At 41.9% G+C, this 24,685-nt stretch overlaps 1 protein-coding gene across 4 annotated transcripts; it reads right to left on the bottom strand.

The window, feature by feature from the left end:
- Positions 1–835: 835 nt before the first annotated feature.
- Positions 836–24,097, bottom strand: LOC140494524 (procathepsin L-like). Of its 4 annotated transcripts, XM_072593788.1 has the most exons (8): positions 24,061–24,097; positions 16,770–16,909; positions 13,486–13,608; positions 8,419–8,577; positions 7,657–7,881; positions 5,150–5,318; positions 1,921–2,038; positions 836–1,318 (listed from the first exon to the last, which is right to left on the bottom strand). In XM_072593788.1, exons 2-8 carry the CDS (start codon positions 16,893–16,895, stop codon positions 1,219–1,221), a joined length of 1,020 nt encoding a protein of 339 aa, XP_072449889.1. In that variant the 5' UTR covers positions 16,896–16,909; positions 24,061–24,097; the 3' UTR covers positions 836–1,218. The 4 variants fall into 4 exon arrangements, with proteins under 4 accessions (XP_072449889.1, XP_072449890.1, XP_072449892.1 ...); XM_072593789.1 differs by lacking the exons at positions 16,770–16,909; positions 24,061–24,097 and adding an exon at positions 15,023–15,118; XM_072593791.1 differs by lacking the exons at positions 16,770–16,909; positions 24,061–24,097 and adding an exon at positions 14,597–14,644.
- Positions 24,098–24,685: the final 588 nt, after the last annotated feature.

Below are 24,685 nucleotides of genomic sequence, written 5' to 3'. Positions count from 1 at the left end.
CAAGTAATTGGACCAGTCGCATTACATCAGGAACACAGCAAGTCACATATGCTGTTAAAGTAAGAAAACATTAGGGTCTAGGCTACCTTCTTAAAACAGTTTGTGGGGGTCTGCTCTGTTCCATAATACGTAGCGTAAATAGTCTAGAACTGACTGATGTATAATTATAATTATTATGCCTTTCTCTAATGGAGCATCAAGCCATTTTTTAATAACTGCTGTATGATATTGTGCTCTTTGTTTCCCTTTTACATCTTTAATTTCCATATGTATTGAGAGATCACACATGACAAAAAGAACTGCAATTTGTTTACTGGATATTGTTCCTGATTGGGCCAATGTGTAGAAAGATTCCCAGGATTGGATATCAACTGAACCTCCAATCTTACCAGGTAACTCTATGTTTTAACAGTGTGTAAATTACTCAGAAGTGTCAATGAAAAGCATTTCATTTTACTGTGACTGTAAGCAATTACTGCACTGGCATTCAGACCAGAAATCATGTGCCATTTCTACAGATTAGATTACTTACAGTGTGGAAACAGGCCCTTCAGCCCAACAAGTCCACACCGACCCGCCAAAGCGTAACCCACCCATTCCTGTACATTTACCCCTTTACCTAACACTACGGACAATTTAGCATGGCCAATTTACCTGATCTGCACATCTTTGGACTGTGGGAGGAAACCGGAGCACCCGGAGGAAACCCACGCAGACACGGGGAGAATGTGCAAACTCCACACAGTCGCCTGAGTCGGGAATTGAACCCAGGTCTCTGGCGCTGTGAGGCAGCAGTGCTAACCACTGTGCCGCCGTGCCGCCCGCTGTGCCGCCGTGCCGCCCTTTGCCACAATCTTTGCCACAATCCCTTCAGGGTATCAACTTCAAGGCTAAAAGTAACTTTGATGCTTAATTTAGAAGTTTACAGTCCAATATAGCAAGTTTTATTCAATAAAAAACTGAAAGAACTGTGGATGCTGTAAATCAGAAAGAAAAACAAATTGCTAGAAAAACTCAGCAGGTCTGGCATCATTTGTGGAGAAACACAGATCCATTCTGAGGAAGGATCACTCGATCCGAAATGTTAAGTCTGAGTTCTCTCAGTTTCCTGTTACCACTGATACGATGGTGAGTTATGTCTTGTAGCAACTTCTGAATCTGGTCCTGATTGTATCAAACCACAGCCATGACTGGGACTGCCTGATAGTGACATTGCCACTACACCAGAGGATAAACTGCAAAACTGGCAATGCCACATTGATTCTTCATGTCTTTAGCGAGAAGCATGTACCCGTTGTTGCCCCAATGCTTTCCCCAGCTGGAGAAACAAAAACAAATTTGCGTTAAATTACTGCATTGTCCTTGTATTCAGGCTAATGGCTCCTTACAGCAATAAGACCAAGTGAAAAATCTCACTGTACATTCCTAGGAGTTGAGTTTGGGAGAGGTCCAATGTGATAAATCTGATCTCTTGATCAAATGTTAGACCCAATCATCAGACCTTTTAAAAAGTCTGTGTTATCAGATAAATTATTTGAATGATTTAAGCTTTTAAATTGTAGTTGATCTAAATAGGAAGAAGGCACAAATAGTACAATTCATGTTACGTTCCCACTGAAGTGGAAACCCACTGGCTTTCACACACTGGATGAAAATTTTACCCGTCCATGCACTCTATCATTAATACCATCTCAAAACAAGTACTGTACACGCAGCCCTCGCACAAGGAGATCCAAAGGAAAAGATTTAAGGTTTTCTCTCCCCTGGGTAATGAAGACTTAATTCACTAGTCAGTCCAACACGAGTATAGACCCAATTGATTTTTTTTACATGGTTGGTGAGCACTCTGATTTGTGAGCCTAATTCTGAAATAGAAGCCCTCAGGACAGAGGATATTGGAATATATTGTGTGGGAAGTACCTGTTTTTAATAATCCAATAATTCTGCGCAGTTTCTCCTTGACCATAAGTTCCATATCCCACGATCAGCACTGCATGATTCACCTTGGTAGTGCTGCACTTGTTATCGTGATAAATCCCTGTATGGAAATAAGTTTAACTAGATGAAGAGCCTGCAATAAATCTACCTGGGAGACTCCATACCTCATCTCTGATTACTTTCCCTTGAAAATCAAGTTTGGCTCTTTTTGTCGGACTGGACCATGTGCAATACAGCACACGGGATGGCCACCACATGCCTGTGAAGATTAGGGTGATGCTGGAAAAGCACAGCAGGTCAGGCAGCATCCGAGAAGCAGGAATATCGATGTTTTGGGCAAAAGCATTCCGGATGAAGGGCTTTTGCCCGAAACGTCGATATTCCTGCTCCTGGGATGCTGCCTGACCTTCTGTGCTTTTCCAGCACCACTCTGATCTTGACTCTAGTCTCCAGCATCTGCAGTCCTCACTTCTGCCACCACACACCTGTGCCTACTGTACGGTAAACATATCCCAGAAAATCCTATTCCCTTGCTTTTACCACAAAGCACCATGACATTTTCTTTCCTTCAAATATTTTACATATGTAATACATTTTTCAATTATTCACAGTTATTTATGATGCTACTTCCATCACTTTTTAAGCCAGTGCATTCCAGGCCATAACAAGACGCTGTATAGGAAATAATATTTCATCGGGCCATCTCTGGATCTTTAGCCAGTTACCTCAAGTCTGTGTCCTCTCGTTGTCAATCATTTTTTCATAATTTCTCCTGACTCAAAATGTTTATGAATTTGAACACCATTTTCAGACCTCCTCTTAATTTCCTCTACTTCAGAGACTGTCCGTTTTTCCAGTCTTTTTCCATAACCTTCTTTGGTCCCGGGCTGAGAACTTCCCTCGAAAGGCTGACGTTCATTAATTGTCCCTGTTGCCCTTGAGAAGGAGGTGGTGCAGCTGCCAAATCGACCTGCTGGAATCTAGACTCGTCCACAGTGTTGCTGGGACTGTGAAGGAGCAGCGAAATGGTTCCCAAACAAAATGATGTGCAATTTAGAGGGGAATTTGCAAGTTCTCCTTTATCTGCTGCCTTTGCTGTTCTGGGTGTTAAAGGTCACAAATTTGGAATGTGTTGCCAAAGGAGCTTTGGTGAATTGTTGCCGTGCATCTTAGTGATGGTTACCCCACAGACAACATGTGTCAATACTGCTAGAGTGGTGAATGTTTAAGGTGGTGAATGGGGTAGTGATTATCAAATGGGCTGCTTTTTTTTCTGGATGGAGACAATTTTATTGAGTGTTGTTGGAGCAGATTCAAATGGGTCAAGAGAAATCACTCTCATCTAACATCACGATGGCTCAGTGGTTAGCACTGCTGCCTCACAGCGCCAGGGACCTGGTTTCGATTCTAATCTCGGGTGACTATCTGTGTGGAGTTTGCACATTCTCCCCGTGTCAGCGTGGGTTTCCTGCGGATGCTCTGGTTTCCTCCCACAGTGCAAAGATGTGCAGGTCAGGTGAATTGGCCATGCTAAATTGCCCATAGTGTTCGGTGCATCAGTTAGAGGGAAATGGGTCTGGATGGGTTACTCTTTAGAGGGTGGATGTGGACTTGTTGGGCCAAATGGCCTGTTTTCACACTGTAGGGAATCTAATCTACAAATAGGCTCTTCTGAATGGACTATAGTGTGCTCTGCAACTAAGTTATCCTGGCAGAACCTAAATTATACATTGATGAACAAATTATTGTGAATAAGTATCGCTCGGTTGCACTGATGACACCTTCCATCACTTCGCTAATGGGTTGATAATTGGCCAGATTGGATCTGCTCTGTATTTTTATGGACATACCTGAACAGTTTGCCACTTATTGGGCCAGAACAGCTTGGTTAAGGATTCGACTCATTCTGGAGCATCAGTCTTTACACCTGGCATGTTATTCCTGCTTGTTACCTTTCCTGTGTCTACTGAACTCAGCTGTTTCTTTGATATCAAAGCAAACTTAAGTGAGTTGCCTGAAGATTGGCAGCGATAATATTGGGAATATCACAAGGAGCCCCAAACTAATCATGTATTCAGTATTCCCAAATGAAGATAGTCATGCACTCTTCAATCGTCTTTTCTATATTGTGATGGATTGATTGTCACTGAGGATGGACATGTTTGTGGAGTTTCCTCTGGTTGTTTAATTGTAAGCACTATTTGTGACTCTAACCAGATCCATTTGTTGTGAGATGACCCAGCTCAGACCGTGGCATACCATTTAGCCTGCAGGTAGTCCTGTGTTGGTGATACAGCTGGCATTCCCTCATGCAGTCCTCAGTGACTCATATGGGGCCCCTGTCTCGATGGTAATGTTCGGGTGAGGGAGCAGTTTGCATGGAATACAATTCTGTAGCCAACTGCACTTTGATGGATGCCCAGGTATCACCTGAATTCCATTTATCATGATGGTAGTTCCACAGAATGCAATGAATGATATCACCAATGTGGAAATAAGATTTTATCTTCACAATATGTTGTATGGTGGTTACTCCTTTTAGAACTGTCATAAACTGATAAATCTGCAGCAGGTAAATTGGTGAGTACAAGATCAAAGCTTCTTTTCCCACTTGCAGATTCTTTCACTATTTACCACAAGCCCAGTCTGGTAGATATGACCTTCAGGATTTAGCCAATTTAGTCAGTAGTGCTGTTATTAAGCCATTCTTAATGCGTTCCTTTTCTGCCCTAAGTACCTCTTTCAACTATGTAAATTATGATGCACTGATGACTGGCAGGACATTTCCTTGGCCAAGTTTGACCTATTCCCGTGATTAAAATTAATTTTCAGGACTCAAAGGGTTACCCTTGACTGAATGTATACCACAGTGCCACCAGTGAGCTCTTGCAGTGGAAATGATGTAGCACTGAAAGTAGCCATTTAGCCCAGAAGGCCAATATCAGATCTTTGGGAGAGCTGTCCAATTCATCTCATCCCTTGACTCTTTTCCCCATAGTCCTGTAAACCTCTGCCTGACCTTGTAAGTTTAACTGACCTCTAAATAATTTAACAGAGCAGAATTGCTACTGGATTCTCCCTCAGTCATTCAGAACTCTGACCTCCAGCAATGAGGTTTCCACCAATAGCTGGAGGCACAAGTGGGTACCATGGTGTGCACAAAACGTCCCTCTTTATGTGTAATCACAGAATCACTTCGTGTAGGCCTTACCTGATTGGTAGAACTGGAAGGATGGTTGAGCTGCATCAATTCCAACTGATATAGGTCCAACTGAAGCCACTGCCATTGCTAATGCAGGCTCACTGCCCTGGCGAATGGTTTTGTACCCAGTACAGTTAGCAACACTGTGCAGGGGATTGTACCTACAAGACTGCTTATCCTATAACATAGAGAATAAAATTAACAGCCTGCAGTATATCCTGACATTTTGATTTGAGCTGAATCTCTGGAGCTAATGCCTCCAGATATTTCAGACAACAAAGGCAGCAACAACAGTAACTAGTTTTAAAACTAACTCTAATATGCAAATCACTTTGAAACGGTTTCACAAATGCGTGCAGATCGTCCAATGGTAGGTTAAACGGTGGTGGTCAAAGAGATGGATTTTAACGTGGGTCAAAGACAGTGAGAGTGTCAGGAAAGCACAGGGGCTTAGAGGAGTAACTGAAGAGAATCAGACACAGGGAGCTGAAGGTACAGGGCCCAGTAATGGAGCAAAGACAGCAAAGGATTAGGAATATGAATAGGGGAGATGGTGGCACAACAGTAATGTCAATGGACTGGTAATCCAGAATATAATGTTCTGAGGATGGATATAATTTACCATGGTAGATGGTAAATTTGAATCCAATACATATCTGGAGAAAAAGGCTAAAGTAATGGCAATCGTGTAACCACTGCTGATTATTGTAAAGTGTTTTAGGAAAGGAAGTTTGTTTTCCTTAACCAGTCTGGCCTTTATGCAACTCCAGAAGCACTGCAATGTAGTTGTCTCTTAACTGCCCGTCTGGGCAACTCGAGATGGGCAATAAATGTTGGCCTACCCAGCAACGCCCATGCCCATGAACAGATAAAATACAAGTATTTGCAGCTCTGGTTGATTTGCAATAGTGTATGATTAATGAATTCACCATAGGATTACATTTAATCACCTACAAAAGCTGAGATGTGCCCATGTCGTTTTAAAAAATTCTCAGAAAGACATGGTGGATCAATGGTTAGCAATGCTGCCTCACAGCACCAGGGATCCAGGTTTGATTCCAGCATCGATGTGGGTTTCCGCCGGGTACTCCAGATTCGATCCACTGAGCAAAGCTGTGCAAGTTAGGTGGATTGGCAATGCTAACCAGCCCATAGTGTTCAGGGATGTATTGGTTAGGTGCATTAGCCATGAGAAATGCAGGGTTACTGTGATAGGGTGAGGGATGGGCCTGGGTGGGACACTCTTCAGAGGGTCAGTATGGACTTGTTAGGCCGGATGGCCTGTTTCCACACGGTGGGGATTCCATTCCCCACTTCCTAAGCGGAGCTGGGTGGCCACTTCAGGAAGCATTGCAGAGACAATCATACAGAGCCCAAATCTAGTCTGGACCAAGTGAGGATGGCACATTTTCTTCCCAAAAAGACAAATCAACCAGTTCAGTTTTTATTACAGTCTGGCAGTTTTGTGTGAACTTTCACCAAAACTAGCTTTTTAATTGCCAGATGTTTAAAAAGATGGATTGAAATTCCCAAAAAACTTTGGTGGGACTTGAACTCATCGTATGTTGCCCAAACCTCAAGATTGCTTATCCAGTAACTGAGCCATTAAACATATATTCAAGTGTGCTCCACCAACTAATTTAATGATACCTTATGATGAATTGGTCATTTGGGGTGGGGGAGGATGGAAAACTGGGGAAAGGAACCATTTCAACTATTTTCTGTCATTCTGAATGAGAACTGTACCCAGCGTGGAACTCAAGGGTATGTCTGAACAAGGTCAGCTGGAAGAAGAGGTTACAAGTATATCATGTCTTACTAATTGGGAACAGTTGGAGCAGGAGATGTAGAAAGATATACAAGAAACTTTAAAGTGGGATGTGGGAGGACAGACTTTTTCTTTCGTTGGAAAATCATCAACTTTAAATTGTTGCTGAGGTTGAGAACAGGTTTGCAGAAATGTTGAAGGATTGAGTGCTGGCTGGAACTAACATTGTGAGAGAAAAGTAACTCAGTGTTTGAAGTACTGTAAGAGACATGACCACTTAGAGTGAACCAGGAAATCGGATTAGGTTTGGTCTGCTCTAGCCAAGAGCTGGTACAGATAGTCTCCTCTCTGTGCTGTTACCTGTTTGGTTCTATTGTTACTGTCAGGCAAACCTCCCCACGACAGGAGCATTTGTTAAGGTTGATATGTGAGAAGAATCTCTGTTTCCCCCATCAGCTCCATGCATCCCGAGCACGTGCAGGTATTAGCAAGCTAACATGGTACAATTGATATGATCTGGTTGTTAGTGAGCAGTAGGATATTAGGATTGTAGGGAGCGATATTGAAATAGAGCATGGTATCGACTTAAAAGTAAGACACTGACGGAAACTGTAATGAAACATGTCAAAGCTTAAAAAAATTATTGTTATTGGTGGAATAAATTATTGGAATAGCTTCCCCATATTACTGACTGACTGATATAATTATTAATGTGGATGCACAGAAAATAAACAATGAAAGATCGTACTGTTGCGGTGTAAGGGTAGGAAGTCTCGTTTTCTATTCCACCATTGCTCTGTATATACTTAAAGGCTTCTTCCACCAGTCCACCACTGCATCCTTTGTTACCATGGTGTCTGGAACAGTCGACGAGATTCTGTTCACTCAGTGAGATGAGTTTATTTGTCTTTCTGTAGATCTGTCCCTCCAAAGATCCAGTTGCACTAAATGCCCAACACGAGCCACAGTGACCCTAATAATGCAGTAAACAAGGTCACCCTCTGTTTTATTTAGTTACAGATCCATTTAAACTATGATTCAATATTAATGTGATTCAATTTTGTGTCATAATAACAATAAGCCACAGTTATTTCAAGAAATACTCCTCACCTATCGCAATGCTGGCAGAACAGTAACACAGTATGTCAATGAACAAAGAGACCATAATGGATTCCAACAAGGAACTAGCAGAAGTTTTGCCAGTATGAGGAATTGGAGTAATCAGGAATGCATCAACCATATACTATAGCTAGATTAGCTGAATGGACCAGAGGTCTTTTGCCTGAAAGTACAATTTTAAATTCACTGCTTGGAAGCAGTGTGACTTAAATAAAATTTCCAATGAGATAGAAGTGTACGTAAATAACAGGAACTGTTTACTTTAATTGAAAAGAAAGCTCTGACATTAGAACATTCAACTCCATTCAAAATATCTTACAGTATGACTGGGCTTTGATTCAATTAACCCAGTTGGACTTGAAAAACTCTCTTTAAAGATACTTATTTTCACCTGATTCTTCACTTCTGTGACATATCCATGTCTACGCCAATCGATGGTCTGAGGAATATCCATATCGTCATGCTGGTGGAGTGGCTCTTCACTGGGAGCTGGGCTCTGTGGGTTTCTTTGAATTAATCCATTCATGACTTGATTGAATTCCTCACTAGTCTGAAGAGTAAAAGTAAAATAATGAGGATACTCTTTCTATTTCCATGTTTATTTCAAAGAAAGGATAACTTACATTTGTATAGCATCTTCTGCAGCATTGTAGTGTTCAAAAGGTTTTTTTTACAACCAATGAAATACAGTAGAATTGTAATCACTGTTGTAATTTAGGAAACATGGTAATCAAATTCCATTGAGCTCCCACAAACAGTTATGCAATGATGGCCAGATCATTTGTGTTTAGTGAGATTTGTTGACAAATATTGGCCAAGACAATACTGAGGACTTGACTGCTCATCTTTGAAATGGTGCTATAGGATCTTTTAGGTCCACTCAGAGCAGGTTAGTTTCTGGTGAACACTCCATCCAAAGGACAGCACCTCCAACAGTGCAGCACTCCCTGACTCGAACACTGCCCTACCAATGTTATTCTCCTAAACAGCCCAGAAACCACTTTGCAAAGGTGGTAGAAGCAACAAATTAATCAAACGGTTATCAGATTACAGGAGGACATTCAACTGTTTGTGTCTAAAAAGCTAGTCCTCTTGCCCTTTCTCTCTTTTCAGAATTGCCCAGTTTCTTTTTGAAATCTATGATTGAATCTCTCTCCGCCATGATCTCAGGCAAGTGCATTCCAGATTCTAATCACTCATCACACACCCCCTCATAAACAAAACGTTTTTCTTGATGTCATCTGTGGTTCCTTTGCCAACCTCTTCAATGGGTCCTCCGGTCCTTCACCTTTCCATCCAATAGGGAACAGTTTCTCTATATCTCCTCATCATTTACAGTATTTGTCTCGAATCTTCTCTGAAGCAAATTATCCCAGCCTCATCAATGTATCCTCATAACTGAATCCTCTCATTCCCAGAACCATTTCTGTAAACCTTTGCAGCATTTCCTTTCTAAAGCACAGTCCCTAACACCGGGCACCAGTCATTTCTTACTATGATGGATGATGCTCCTTGTTTGCTACAAGCTTCACGCTTGTGACTGTCAGTCAGACTGTAACTATTATTGAATTTTGGAGATGAATTGGATGCTTCATTTAAAAGCTTTGGATACACATGGAATATTGCCTCAGCAGCATTGCAGACTGATACACAGCAGATACACAGAGAGTCCATATGACACCTATAAGGAGATTAATACAACCACTGAAGTTTCAAAAGTGAGTTTCCAGGATCTTGCCCCAAAACCGTCAATCAGTGTTAGCATTGTGACTCTGGAGTTTGTTGAGAACTCCATATACCTCGGTTCAACTGTCATCAGCAATTCCGTCACTTGATGCTGTCAGGAAGACTTACATTTACATAGTGCCTTATTTCAACCTGGTCATTAAAAAAGCTGCAACACCAAGCTAATAAAGAGAAACTGGAATGACAACAAACTGACTGAGGACACCAAAATGTGAGTCTGGCCAGCCTCAGTCCTCAGCACTTCTCAAAAGGTAGTGTGACATAGACACATACCATCGGGCTTAACAAAAGGAGGAGCAGTCTGCACCTTCACTGTTGCAGACATTTCTTTGGCATCTCTTCGCAGAACAAGGTCACACACCCAACAATTCTGGAGTGAGCTAATTCTATCAGCATTCATTGTTAAGTTAGAAACAACAGCACTGGCTCACCTACTCACACTAAATGGTCATCTACCTAGGGACCTCGCGTAAGGTGAGTTGGCCATTGGTTCAAGACCTGATGGATTCCCATGCACCTGCTACAAGGGGAGCAAGGGGATGACAGTGCAGAGCCAGCTGCGAGTCAATCATTGACAGCTTCGAGCTCTGGGGAGCCACTGGAAGAGGAAGGGAAAGCTCAGTTTCCTGAGATGAAGGCACAAAGCAAATAGAAGCCAGGGAATCCTGCACCTTCTCAGCCTTATCTTTGGGACCAATTGCGTTAGAGACTGCCATCGTTGCACCAGGCCCCTGATTCACATTTGGTAATACTTCACACAAGGTTGACAACTAAAGCACAAGATGTTGTTTCATGCTCATTGGAGGATTGGAAATTAGTGGGCATAGTTTTGAAATAAAAGGCCGCTTAAAAATGAAGAAGAGGAGGAACTTCTCTTTAAGAGTCATAGTCTTTGGGATTCTCTACCCCAGACAGCAGTGAAGACTGTAGTACAGAATATATTCAGGGTTGAGTGAGATGGATTTTTGATTTAGCAGTAAGATGAAGTTCAGGCCGTGAGTAGATCATCAATGATCTTACTGAATAGTGATCCAAGATCAATGTGACAAATGGCCCACTCCTGTTCCTCATTGTTATTGTCTTATGTAAAAGCTGTCAGAGAAATTACTGTATACTGAACTCTGGCAATATTTCAAGATTATGGGGAATATGACATTGTTGGCCTTCTGAAAGGCAGTGTCAGACCAACGTTGTTAGGGTAACCCTTCATATCCATTGAAACTTCATGTGTACCCTGCTTCCATCCCAAGTTGGGTTTGATCATTAGCATCAATTAGAGAGAAGTTCAGCTTGATTCAGAGGCATCATTCTAGCTGACTACTGAAGAAAGAATTTTGCCTGCATTTATGTAATCAACAGATCAACAAAGCCCCAGGTAAGACTAGAGGTTATGAAAATAATAAAAAGACAAGACTTTGTTTCATTTGAAACAAATGTCCTGGCACAAATAGAAATAAATAATTACAATCTGATACCCATTGCAAAGGCATGGTTACAGGATACCATAGAAACATAGAAAATAAGACCAGAATCAGACCATTTAGCCCTTTGAGCATGCTCCACCACTCAACAGGATCATGGCTGATCAACTCACTACCCTGTTCCCAGTTTCTCCCCAAACCCTTTGATCCCTTTAACCCTACGAACTATACCTAACTCCATCTTGAAAACATTCAATGTTTTGGCCTCAGCTGCTTCCTGTAGCAGAGAATTCTACAGGCTCACTAATCTCTGAAAATTTCTCCTTATCTCAACCCTAAATGGCCCACCCTGTGTCCAAAAACTGTTAGATGGGTTTGAGACCTCCGTCTCATTGGGAACATCATTCTTGCATTTAACCTATCTAGTCCTGCTACATTTTTTAGGTTTCTATGAGAGCCCCCTCCCCATTCTTCTGAACTCCAATGAATAAACTCCTAACTAATCCAATCTCTCTCCATATGTCAGTCCTGCCATCCCAAGAATTTGTTGCACTCCCTCCATTACCAGAACACCATTCCTCAGATAAGGAGATCAAAACTAGACACAAGATTCCAGGTGTGATCTCACCAAGACCCTGTACAATTGCAACAAAATATTCGGATCTGAATATTGAAGGGTACATGATATTTCAGAAGGGCAGAAAAGTTGAAAGCACGGCTTTATTAAATAATGACAGAATAAATGCAATAGAGAGATGGATGCCTATGTTCAGGAAAACCAGCATGTAGAAGCTGTTTGGGGAGAGATGAGAAATGATAAAAGCAAAAAGTCACTTATGTGAGCAGTGTCAAGGTCCCCTAGCAGTAAGCACGATTAGGTGGAGCATAAAGGAAGAAACAATGGTAGCCTATCAGAAAGACAAGGTGATAATCAAGGAAATTTAATCTACACGCAGATTGGATAAATCAATTGGTTTGTAGTAACCAATATGAGAAGGTCCTCGAACGCTTTCAGTGTAGAGTCTTTGAATAGCATATTTCTGAGCTAAGCAGACAGCAGGCTATACTAGACCTGGTATTGTACAATGAGGCAGGATTAATTAATGGTTTCATAGTGAAAGCGCCCCAGGTAGTAACAATCGTAACATCATTAAATTTTAAATTCACTTTGAGGAAGAGTCCAAGACTACCATTTTGAACTATAGGAGAATATACAACGAGGAGTTGTTGTTTAAAAGAAAGTCACCCACTTAAGACAGAGTTGAGTTATTTTTTTACTGACAGGTTGGCCACATGTGTTTGGAACTCTCTTCCTCAAAAGGTAGTGGAAGCAGAGTTGTTGAATATTTCGAAGGCTGGGGTGGATAGATTATTAATTAGCATGGGGGTGGTAATTCACCTCAGAGGTTACTGGGGATAAATGGGTGAGGGGAGGTAGGTGAAGTAATCAGATCAAACTTGATCTTATGGAATGGTGGAACTGGCTCAGGGGGCCAAATGACTTATTTCTGCACATCTTTTGTATGTTTGTATGTAATATTTAATCAATCCCTTCACATGTGAATTGAGCTCAGTGGCTAGCACTGTTACCCTACAGCGCCAGAGACCCGGGTTCCCTGGGTGATTGTCTGTGTGGAGTTTGCACATTCTCCCTGCATCTGTGTGGGTTTCCTCTGGGTGCTCCGGTTTCCTCCCACAATCCAAAGATGTGCAGGTTAGGTGAATTGGCCATGCTAAATTGCCCATAGTGTCCAGGGATACATTGGCTAGGTGGGTTAGCCTTGGGAAACACAGGGTTTCAGGTTGAGGGTAGGGGGGGGTGGGTCCGAAAGAGATGCTCTCTCGGGCATTGGTGTGGACTCAATGGGCCGAATGGCCTGCTTCCACACTGTAAGGATTCTATCCCAACCTATGAATGGCATTAAAGTATATTCCTGTTGTTTAGATAATAACAGCAGCTGTTTTGAAGAAATGTGTTGTGCACAAAAAAGTCCCCCCAAACAAAATAAACAAATGACTGAGTAGCTACTTTGCTTTCGATAGTGCTCCTTGACAGAAGAATGTTGACCATGTCACTGGAAGAACTTCCCGTTCTTCCTTGAGAAATGCCATGGAATGGATTGAGTGGGTGACTGGGCTTATGGCCTAATCTAAAAAATTAGACCCTTGCAGTTCCCGAGTGGGCTTGAGCTCACAAGCCTCTGTATGAAACACTGCTACAAGCTCGATCGCACCGTCACTGAAGGTCGGGTGAGAGTGATGGAAATATCTGCTTTGGATTTGATACTGACCATATCACCAAAGTGATTCATCTCCATACGAAATGTGTGTTTGCCCATCGAATGCTCCAGGTTATGTTGATTGATTTGTTGCAGATTCTTCTCCCATGTTATTCTCCTCCAACGTTCTTCATTCTAAATGTAAAAGCACAAGAAAAACCATTGCACTTTCACAACCAAGACTCCTGGAAACTTGACCAGGATAATCGATCTGACATAGCACAGAAACAACTGGGAGTGATCAGAAGCTGGCCGTCTGGTTAAAGCATTCAGACTGCAGCTGAATTGTTAGTTTGAAATAACTTGGTGAAATTAGTAAATAGAAATTTACTAAAGATGTGTTACAGCTGCTCGCTGTATAGAGGATAGTGAGGGCTTTCAGTACCACAACTATAGAGAAACCCTTCCTGTCAGAGGACCCACAGTAACAGACTGTTTAATGCCTCAATCTGCACTGCTGTTCAATTTGTGACCTAACTCTATAAACACTGCCTCCCTCAATAACTTGTTAAAACAAAATCTACCAATCTAAGATTTAAAATTAACGATTGACTTAGCATTAATTTTTATGTGCGGAAGAGAATTCCAAACTTCTATCACCTTTTAATAAAGGGTTCCCTTATTTGACTCTTGAGATAGGCACTAACACTTAAACTATGCCCCTTTGTTCTAGTCTTCTAACTAAACAAATATTCTCTATCTCTATCTACCCTGTCAGTTTCTTGAAATATCTGATATCTTTCTGGTAATCTATACTGCATTTCCTCCACAGCTGTTATATGTTTCCTGAACTTTGATGTTCAAAAATGCTAAGGTTTTGTATAGCTGTTGGATAGCTTCACTCCCTTGTATTCTAGCCCTCTATACTCAAGCTAGTTTTAAGATTTCAATCTTCTATGTAAAGGCCGTTCTGCTATAACGAGTGTTTCGTCAACACAAATTCGCTATAACTTGATTGATGAATTTGGGACACTATTTCTGAAGCGTGAACTTTTAAAATGTACGTTGACTGTAACACAATTACATCGGCAACACTTTAAGCGCTGTTTCTAAAGCACAATTTTTCTATAACATGGGGTTTCACAAGAACACAACCATCGCATTGTAGAAGAACTTCCTGTACCTGAACCCTTGAGTATTTGTGGATGTTCAAAATGTCAGCACTGTTAGGCAGCAGTTCTAACCACTGAGCCATCATGGCACCCAATTGATGAGCTAAGGGATGAGGAAATGCTGGGGCCTGTTACAGACTAGGCCAGACCACTCAAAACATTCTTAAACAGGAAGCCCCAGACCATAATTTTACAATTTGCTTCGGTAAGTGTACAGTGAAAATTACCTGGAGTAAGATAGCTAGGTTGACTACTAGATTTTAAAACAGACAAAAATTTATTCACAAAATTACACAATGAAACACAAAGAACAGAATAAAGAACCCTTAGAGAACTCAGCCTATCCAACTGACTTAATTATGCTGTTCCGAATACACACAACAGTCCCAATAAGCAAACTCCCTGTAAAACCCCGTAGAAATGGAACACGTGCTTACGGGCTAAAATTGAAGGGCAGACAAGAGAGAGAGTTCCCACATAGCTCCAGGTTGAACTTCCAAGTTCAGGACTGAACTAAAACTGCTCAACTCAGCTAGACAGTTGACCACTCCCCTTTCACTTTACAGGCCACTTTTAAAACATTCTAGGAGAAAGTGAGAACTGCAGATGCTGGAGATCAGAGCTGAAAATGTGTTGCTGGAAAAGCGCAGCAGGTCAGGCAGCATCCAAGGAGCAGGAGAATCGACGTTTCGGGCATGACTTCCTGAAGAAGGGCTCATGCCCGAAAATTCGATTCTCCTGCTCCTTGGATGCTGCCTGACCCGCTGCGCTTTTTAAACATGACCACTTTGGCCTAAAGTCTCATCTGTTTACATATAAACAAAAGGCCTCTCAAAATCCTTTTCATCTCTGTACCAAACTATTCTGATTGGAGCTCGGCCTGGTTTATTACTCCTCTGAAAAAAATCAAGGATAGAGTCTCCTTGAGCCAAGGAACAGCTTTTAGAAAAAAAATGGACTAGCTTTGTGACAGATTTATTTTTGTCTAAAATTAATGGCTATATCTTTGCCTGCATTGAAATCCATTTGCCTATTCACTCAATCTATTAATATCTTTCTGCTTTTACTCTTCCATTTATACAATGTGTAGTCTATCTTGGTGTCAGTGGTAAACATGAAGATGTTGCTTTGATTAGATTAGATTAGATTAGATTACTTGCAGTGTGGAAACAGGCCCTTCGGCCTAACAAGTCCACACCAACCCACCGAAGCGCAACCCACCCAGACCCATTCCCCTGCCTTCTAGTTTGTTTATAAATATGTTTATTAATTAGGTTCCTAAGACAATGCCAATGTGCATACTTGACAGGTGTCAAATTATCTTGTTTCTTGAAATTTTCTCGAGAACTACTTCTATTTTCAGGATTACTTTTCATTCTTGCTAACCCCTTGAATAAGAGAGATGCTGGGCAAAGATTCCAATACCTTGACTAAGTGTTATTTTTCAAGCTGTTTCCAAGAAGCTGTCCTACCAAGGTCACTTTTCTCATGCATTCATTTAGCATTGTCCTTATTAACAGTGAGCGACCTTCCCACACAATCCAGCAGTCAGCTGAGGTGAAAGGAGCCCGCACTGATCATTCCCCAGGCAAGGTATTTGAACACCAGCTGCATGCCATTTTTAATGCTGCAAGCCAGGAATTGCCTTTCTACATCTACTGATGCAACATTTTTCTCTGGAGGTGTTCCAAAAAGGGAATCTGTAATTCTGCTTTACAGAGAAGGACCTGGAGGTGCTGGCAGAGTAATGGAGGGCCAAACTCTTTACTGTGCACTAACACGAAGGCCACTGCACCAGATCGAACCAGCCAGCACCACGGTAGCAGCCCAGACCATCTGTATTATCTGTCCAAGGATGTGCAGGCAAGGTAGATTAGCCATGGGAAATGCAGGGTTACAGAGATAGGGTAGGGGGTGGGTCCATTTGGGATGCTGTTTAGAGGGCCAGTGTGGACTTGTTGGGCTGAATGGCCTACTTCCACACTGTAGGGATTCCATGATTCTATGATCTGTCTCATCTTCTGCATCACTCCATGCATTCCAATGATGGAATAGAAAGTGTTTGAAATCTATAATATTTTGCTGACAAGCTGAGGTTTTCATTTTATTTTACCAAAGAAGAACACAAATCAAATATCGATTCCTTTTCCAACTTGGATGCCTCCTGTGTTTTCAGTTTCTTACCTTTTCATACTGTTTCCCATGAAATAATGTCCACTTCATCCAACTTTCATCCAAAGCAGGGTCAAAGGTGAATGAGGAGACTTCAGCCAGAATCCAAATCATCAGAACCAGAAAGATCTTCATCATTGGCTATGGAGATTCTGCTTTCAGACATTATTAAGGTCAATCATTATTCCTAAGCAGTCTAGTACTTTTATGTTTATTCAAACCAATTCCACTGTCTCCCTGATTCTAAGGCTCATCCATTGTATTTATTGTAAAGATATGAGCTAAGTCATTAACATCCTGTTAACTCACTCAGAGTGAACAAGGCCACATTATAGTCGGTGGTCGTAAAGCTGAAGGCCTGGCAATTACAATCAGAGATACTGAACAGACCAGAATTAGAGGAGCACAGATATTCTGGAGGATTGTGAGCACTGAGCAGATTTCAGACGATGTAGTGATTGTAACAAGGTCAACCAGGTGGATCTCATAGAATATGAGCTCCCAGATTGGTCGACTCAGGAAGCCCTTGCTGACAGATATATACAGGAGTGTCAGAGGTTCTGTTCAGTCTGAGAGCTGACGGAGCGAGATCAGTGTCAAGGACTCTCCATGTGTGAATAAAGGGTGACTTGGTGATGGGATAGTGGTCTCTGTGGGTTAGAACAGAGGAGAGAAATTGTTGAGTGATCAGAAATGATCAGAAATAAATATTGAGTCACGTAATGGGGAAACTGCACTTGATTAAGGACAGGGCTAATGGTTGAATGGGACTTTGTGTGTGTAAGAACTTGGGCACCAGGTTTTTGATTCACTGCCAGTTAGACAGTCTGACCACTCGTGCTGTGGAATAGTCACATCTACAGGTAATATTCAATTTCAGAGCTTTGAGCTTATGATGTTTCATTCTGAAATTGTATAGAACACCTTCATTTGATTGTGCATTCCACTTCAAGCAAAACCATGGCATAAAACCTAACAGTTTAAGCCTTTGGTTATTTGACATGATATCTCTCCAGGTGGCTCAGTTTGGATATTATGATGCTCTTATAAAACCCCATGACATTTACTTTGTAGCTATGTTTGGAAACTTTAACAAGTGTCTGTTAATGAGTCAAATAGTGAACTGATCCAAAAGAGAAAACCACTAAACTACCAGACTCTTATGGCTTTTACAAAATTCTTTGTCAGGATGTGACATTTGCTGGTTAGGTAGAATTTACGAAACATCCTTGAGAAGGTGATTATAAGATGGAATTGTTTGGAGTTGTGACACTAAAGATGGTAAGTTTGAAGGAAGATTGAAGTGAAACACCCTTGGGTAATTACAGCACCAGGGTAGCATAAGTGAGCTCTCGTCATTCTGCACAAATGAACCATTGAACTTAAAGGTCACATAAGGTCAATGAAAGGAGGCAGTTTGCAACTTTGACCTTTGCCCTGCTTTGCAGTGGGTGGAATAACAATAGTTGTGGGTTTGGTGACATTTACAATGTAATCAGATCATTTTCCATGAAGTGGCATTTTCGTGTCAGTCATGTTTCTATTGAGAAATCTAAAAGGTCCAAAGCAAAGCATTGAATAGAAATTGAAGAAAACAGGAGAAACCCAAGTGAATCAAGAAAACAATTGATGATTCCCTGGTTGAGGTTAAAGTGTTGGTAAATTATATGAACAATGGAAGGTTGAGAAAGAAGGAGAGAGAATATTTGAAAACACATTACAGGGTAATGAAGTGTATTGACCGTTTTGATATTGGAGAATATGGGAACAAATTTGTGCAAAGTCCAACAAACAGAGAGAGTTTTAATCAGCAACATATTCAAGGCTTGTGGGGAAAAGCACAGGAAAGTAGAGTCGAGGATCATCAGAAAATCAAAGAACTGTGGATACTGGCAATCAGAAATTGCTGGAGAAACTCAGCAGGTCCGGCACTATTTGTGGAGCGAAAGCAGACTTATCGTTTTGGGTCCATGCCAGCTGTGGTCTCATTGAATGGGAGAGCAGAATCAATGGGTTGAATGGCCTACCTACTCCTTCTCTTGTATCTTATTGCCTTACAGAAGCAAGGCAAGTGACCAGATGAAATGTTTTTTATGTGATAACGGTACCATTTGTACAAAGCCACCTCCTCTACTCTTTTTTAAGATATTGCTGTAGAATATTTTACACCAGATTCAGAGTCAGAAAGGGCGCAGCTTTAACATTTTACCCAGGAGGCAGCATATCTGACAACACAATATTCCCTAAAGTGTCAGCTTCATTCTATAAATGAGGCTTGAATCCTCAACATTTTGTCTCAGAGGTAAGGCACAGTGGCTCAGTGGTATGCACTGCTGCCTTGCAATGCCAGGGGCCCAGATTCATTTCCAACCTTGGGTGACTGTCTGTGTAGAGTTTGCACATTTGCCCCATGTCTGTGTGGGTACCCTCCAGGTGCTCTGGTTTCCTCCCACAGTCCAAAGTTGGGTAGATTGGCCATGCTAAAGTGTCCAGGGGTGTGCTGGCCAGGTGGACTAGCAATGGTAAATGCAAGGATAGGATGGATCTGGGTGGGATGCTTTTCAGGGGAATAGTTTGGACTGGATGGGCTAAATGCTAACAATAAAAGAGTGTTTATACTCAGAATGAGCTCACACGTAAGAGAAATAAAGGTTTTCTGTATTGTCTTCATCTGTACCTACTTTTAACCAGCTTTCTTTGGGAGTGAAAACAGGGAGAAAAGCTACTCTTTAAAACCAAACCCAATAGCAACATGGGAGTATCAAAGATTTCCTCACAGACAGCTGAGCCTTTAAGGAGAGCAAAGTAATACAAACATAAATTTCTTTAAACAGAGCACAGATATTTCATAGAGTTGTAGAGCTGGTGAAGGTTACAGAGATAAAAAGGATGAAGTCTTGAAGGGATTTGAAAAGGAGGATGAGAGTTTTAAAATCTCTGGCAGAAACCAAAGTGGGCCAGCAAGTGCTGGAGTAATGCAGGAGTGAGACTTTGGGTGAGTAACGACATGGCTAACAGAGTTTAGGATGACCTCAGGTTTATAATTTGTGAATCTGCCAGGAATGTGAAAGCACAGAGGTAATGAAGGTGTGAGGTTTACTAGCAGATGGGTTCAGGCAGCATGCAGTAAGGATAGCAGCCTTCAGTATGGAGCAGCTTTACAGTGAGAGGTTTATCTGGAGGCTAATGACAAAGTTTGAAAACTATCTGACTCAGCCCCAGACACAGAGAGGAATGGAATCGGGATTAAGGAGTAGGATTTGTTGGGATTGAAGACAATGGCATCAACCTTCTCCAAATTTGATCATTGAAAATTCTTCCTCATCCGGCCCTTAACGTCAGACAAGGGTGAACTTAAGACGTGGATCGGTACCTGGGACTACGATGTTGTGGCCATCACGGAAACATGGATAGATGAGGGACAGGAATGGCTGTCGGAGGTTCCTGGTTACAGATGTTTCAGTAAGATTAGGGAGGGTGGTAAAAAAGGAGGGGGGGTGGCATTGCTAATTAGAAATGGTATAACGGCTGCAGAAAGGAAGTTTGAGGGGGATCTGCCTCTGGAGGTAGTATGGGCTGAAGTCAGAAATAGGAAAGGTGCAGTCACCTTGTTGGGTGTTTATTATAGGCCCCCCAATAGCAGCAGAGATGTGGAGAAACAGATTGGGAAACAGATTTTGGAAAGGTGCAGAAGCCACAGGGTCGTAGTCATGGGCGACTTCAACTTCCCAAATATTGATTGGAAGCTCTTTAGATCAAGTAGATTGGATGGGGCGGTGTTTGTGGAGTGTGTCCAGGAAGCTTTTCTAACGCAGTATGTAGATTGTCCAACCAGAGGGGAGGCCATATTGTATTTGGTACTCGGTAATGAACCGGGACAAGTGGTGGGCTTGTTAGTGGGTGAACATTTTGGTGATGGCGACCACAATTCTGTGACTTTCACCTTGGTTATGGAGAGAGATAGGTGCGCACAACAAGGAAGTTTTTACAATTGGGGGAAGGGAAATTACGATGCTGTAAGACAGGATTTGAGGAACATACGTTGGGCGCATAGGCTGTCAGGGAAGGATGTGGTGGAAATGTGGAACTTTTTCAAGGAGCAGATACGACGTGTCCTTGATATGTATGTACCGATCAGGCAGGAAAGAAATGGTCGTGTGAGGGAGCCTTGGTTGACGAGGGAGGTTGAATGTCTAGTAAAGAGGAAGAAGGAGGCTTACATAAGGTTGAGGAAACAAGGTTCAGACAGAGCAGTGGAGGGATACAGGATAGCCAGAAGGGACCTGAAGAAAGGGATTAGGAGAGCTAAGAGAGGGCATGAAAAATCCCTGGCGGATAGGATCAAGGATAACCCCAAGGCATTCTATGCGTATGTGAGAAACCTGAGAATGACGAGAACGAGGGTAGGTCCGATCAAGGACAGTGGTGGAAGACTGTGTATTGAGTCGGAAGAGATAGGAGAGGTCTTGAACAAGTACTTCTCTTCAGTATTTACGAACGAGAGGGACCGTATTGTTGAAGAGGAGAGTGTGAAACGGACTGATAAGCTAGAAGAGATACCTGTTAGGAAGGAAGATGTGTTGGACATTTTGAACAACTTGAGGATAGACAAGTCCCCCGGGCCTGACGGGATATATCCTAGGATTATGTGGGAAGCAAGAGAGGAAATTGCAGTACCGTTGGCAATGATCTTCTCGTCTTCACTGGCAACTGGGGTGGTACCAGGGGACTGGAGTGTAGCGAATGTTGTGCCCCTGTTCAAAAAAGGGAATAGGGATAACCCCGGGAATTACAGGCCAGTTAGTCTTACTTCTGTGGTAGGCAAAGTAATGGAAAGGGTACTGAGGGATAGGATTTACGAGTATCTGGAAAGACACTGCTTGATTAGGGACAGCCAGCACGGATTTGTGAAGGGTAGGTCTTGCCTTACAAGTCTTATTGAATTCTTCGAGGAGGTGACCAAGCATGTGGATGAGGGTAGAGCAGTGGATGTAGTGTACATGGATTTTAGTAAGGCATTTGATAAGGTTCCCCATGGTAGGCTTATGCGGAAAGTCAGGAGGCATGGGATAGAGGGAAATTTGGCCATTTGGATAGAAAACTGGCTAACCGGTCGAAGTCAGAGAGTGATGGTAGATGGTAAATATTCAGCATGGAGTCCAGTTACAAGTGGAGTTCCGCAGGGATCAGTTCTGGGTCCTCTGCTGTTTGTAATTTTTATTAATGACTTAGATGAGGGAGTCGAAGGGTGGGTCAGTAAATTTGCAGATGATACAAAGATAGGTGGAGTTGTGGACAGTGAGGAGGGCTGTTGTCGGCTGCAGAGGGACTTAGATATGAAGCAGAGCTGGGCTGAGGAGTGGCAGATGGAGTTCAACCCTGCCAAGTGTGAGGTTGTCCATTTTGGAAGGACAAATAAGAATGTGGAATACAGGGTTAATGGTAGGGTTCTTGGTCAGGTGGAGGAACAGAGGGATCTTGGGGTCTATGTACATAGATCTTTGAAGGTTGCCACTCAGGTGGATAGAGTTTGTAAGAAGGCCTATGGAGTATTATCGTTCATTAGCAGAGGGATTGAATTCAAGAGTCGTGAGGTGATGTTGCAGCTGTACAGGACTTTGGTTAGGCCACATTTGGAGTACTGTGTGCAGTTCTGGTCGCCTCACTTTAGGAAAGATGTGGAAGCTTTGGAGAGGGTGCAGAGAAGATTTACCAGGATGTTGCCTGGAATGGAGAGTAGGTCGTACGAGGATAGGTTGAGAGTTCTCGGCCTTTTCTCGTTGGAACGGCGAAGGATGAGGGATGACTTGATAGAGGTTTATAAGATGATCAGAGGAATAGATAGAGTAGACAGTCAGAAACTTTTTCCCCGGGTACAACAGAGTGTTACAAGGGGACATAAATTTAAGGTGAAGGGTGGAAGGTATAGGGGAGATGTCAGGGGTGGGTTCTTTACCCAGAGAGTGGTGGGGGCATGGAATGCGCTGCCCGTGGGAGTGGTAGAGTCAGGTTCATTGGCGACCTTTAAGCGGCATTTGGATAGGTACATGGATGGGTGCTTAATCTAGGATAGAAGTTCGGCACAACATCGTGGGCCGAAGGGCCTGTTCTGTGCTGTATTGTTCTATGTTCTATGTTCTATGTTCTAAGCAGAGTGATAAACTGGCCCATAAAGAAGATGGCTAACCAATGTTCAAAGGATTCAAACATAATTGTTAATCAATCCATTAATCTAGGTTAGGTTTGGTCACCTTATCAGGGATAAAACTACTTTTGATCATCTCTCCAGGCTATGATTCAAAATTAGTTATCCTGAAATTTTTTTTATCCTTGTTTAATTATTTTGCCAACTAATGACAAATAGTTTACCCTGTTATGATCTATTTGTTAAACATGAAACTAAACATGTTGACATTCAGACTTAATTAACATGTACCACTACTTCTGTTTCTTGGAAAGCATCATTCTATGCTTATTCATCTACTATAGCTTACATTCTGTACCTTAATTGCAGACGCTAGTTCACAAAAAACTACTTTAAACCCTATAGTCACTACTTCCACACAAGCAAACAAACAAACACACACTCTGTCACTCTCTCTCCCACACACGCACACACACATACAGATAAGTCTATGGGGTGAATTTGCAGATTTGTATTTGCAGATACATTCTACTTTGTTCAAAAAGCACACAATATGTAGACAGTCAGTTCATGTGGTATTTTATAAATTCCTACTGTGGAAATAGAACCAGTCTGACTCAAGATTGGAATACAGACAGACATCTTTAATGCATTCTAATTGCTGAGATGTCATTTTTTAAATATAAAGCCTTAAGTTATTTTGGGAATGCGACTTGAAAGAAGTTCTGGGATTTATTTATTAATGAATTGAAACCTGCAACACCATTTGAAATGATTAAAGAGTTAACAACAATCTAGGTTTGTTCAATACATCGCATCAGTTGTATGACACTTTGATCTTCCACTGTAAATTCTGCATGCTATGATTCTGCCCCACTAGCTACCTGACGAAGGAGCAGTGTTCTGAAAGCTTGTACTTCCAAATAAACCTGTTGGACTATAACCTGGTGTTGTGTGATTTTTATCTTTGTCCACCCCAGTCTAACACCGGCATCTCCACATCATATTTAGAAAGAACTAAAGTAAACACAAGTTACAGCAACCTGAAACTCCAAACTTTATCTCAAAGGCCTTTATCTTGGAGAAGGATAGGTCACAAAAGACAAAATAAATTTAATTCAGAAGTATAGAGAGAGAAGCAGAAATATTATAACCAACCTTGCTATGATCTTGTCTGTTGTGTACCACAACCCACATTGCACTACACTTCCTGAAACTTTACAGATATCTTTATCTAACCGGTAAAATGACTAAGTAAGTTGCTGGTGTTAATTCAGCATCACTGCCTTCTCCTGCACATTGCTACATTCTACACAGTTTACAAGTTTCACAAACCCCCATTTCATATGTGCCTGCAGTTATTAAATCAAAAATGCCACTTCAGTTCATTTATATTTTGTCTGTTTGTGCCTATTTGCAGTAGTCACTAAGATAAGTGCAAACAGTGCTGAGGGCTGCAATGCTTTCCTATTCTGTACTCAAAAACCACAGCAGTAAGATACAGTCCAGGTATGTACCAATGACACCATCAACTCCTTTAACTCCGTGGCAGCCCCATTACCAATGGATCTAAATACATTAGTAACTCTCTTTTTCACACCTTATGACATTTGGAGCACCCCAGGCATCAGAAGAGCATTGCGGTAGTTACCCAGGTCAGAATGCCTTTAGGAAATACTTTGTATCCATGAGTTAAAGAGAAGACAGTCAGTCAGTGCACCCCATCCATCCTCACTAACCACCAGTCTGTGCTGGAAGCTGGAAGTCTGAGGATATGAAATAA

The sequence above is a fragment of the Chiloscyllium punctatum genome, chromosome 24 (assembly GCF_047496795.1).
Source record: "Chiloscyllium punctatum isolate Juve2018m chromosome 24, sChiPun1.3, whole genome shotgun sequence".
Taxonomy (NCBI): domain Eukaryota; kingdom Metazoa; phylum Chordata; class Chondrichthyes; order Orectolobiformes; family Hemiscylliidae; genus Chiloscyllium; species Chiloscyllium punctatum.
This window is presented reverse-complemented; position numbering and strand designations above follow the sequence as displayed.

Excerpts from the sequence above, each read along its gene's own strand:
- LOC140494524 (XM_072593788.1), bottom strand. The coding sequence starts at position 16,895 with ATGATGAAGATCTTTCTGGTTCTGATGATTTGGATTCTGGCTGAAGTC. Across the intron at positions 13,609-16,769 it reads ATGGGAAACAGTATGAAAAG|AATGAAGAACGTTGGAGGAG; the intron begins GTAAGAAACTGA and ends TTTTACATTTAG. Across the intron at positions 2,039-5,149 it reads CTTCCAGTTCTACCAATCAG|GGATTTATCACGATAACAAG; the intron begins GTAAGGCCTACA and ends ATTTCCATACAG.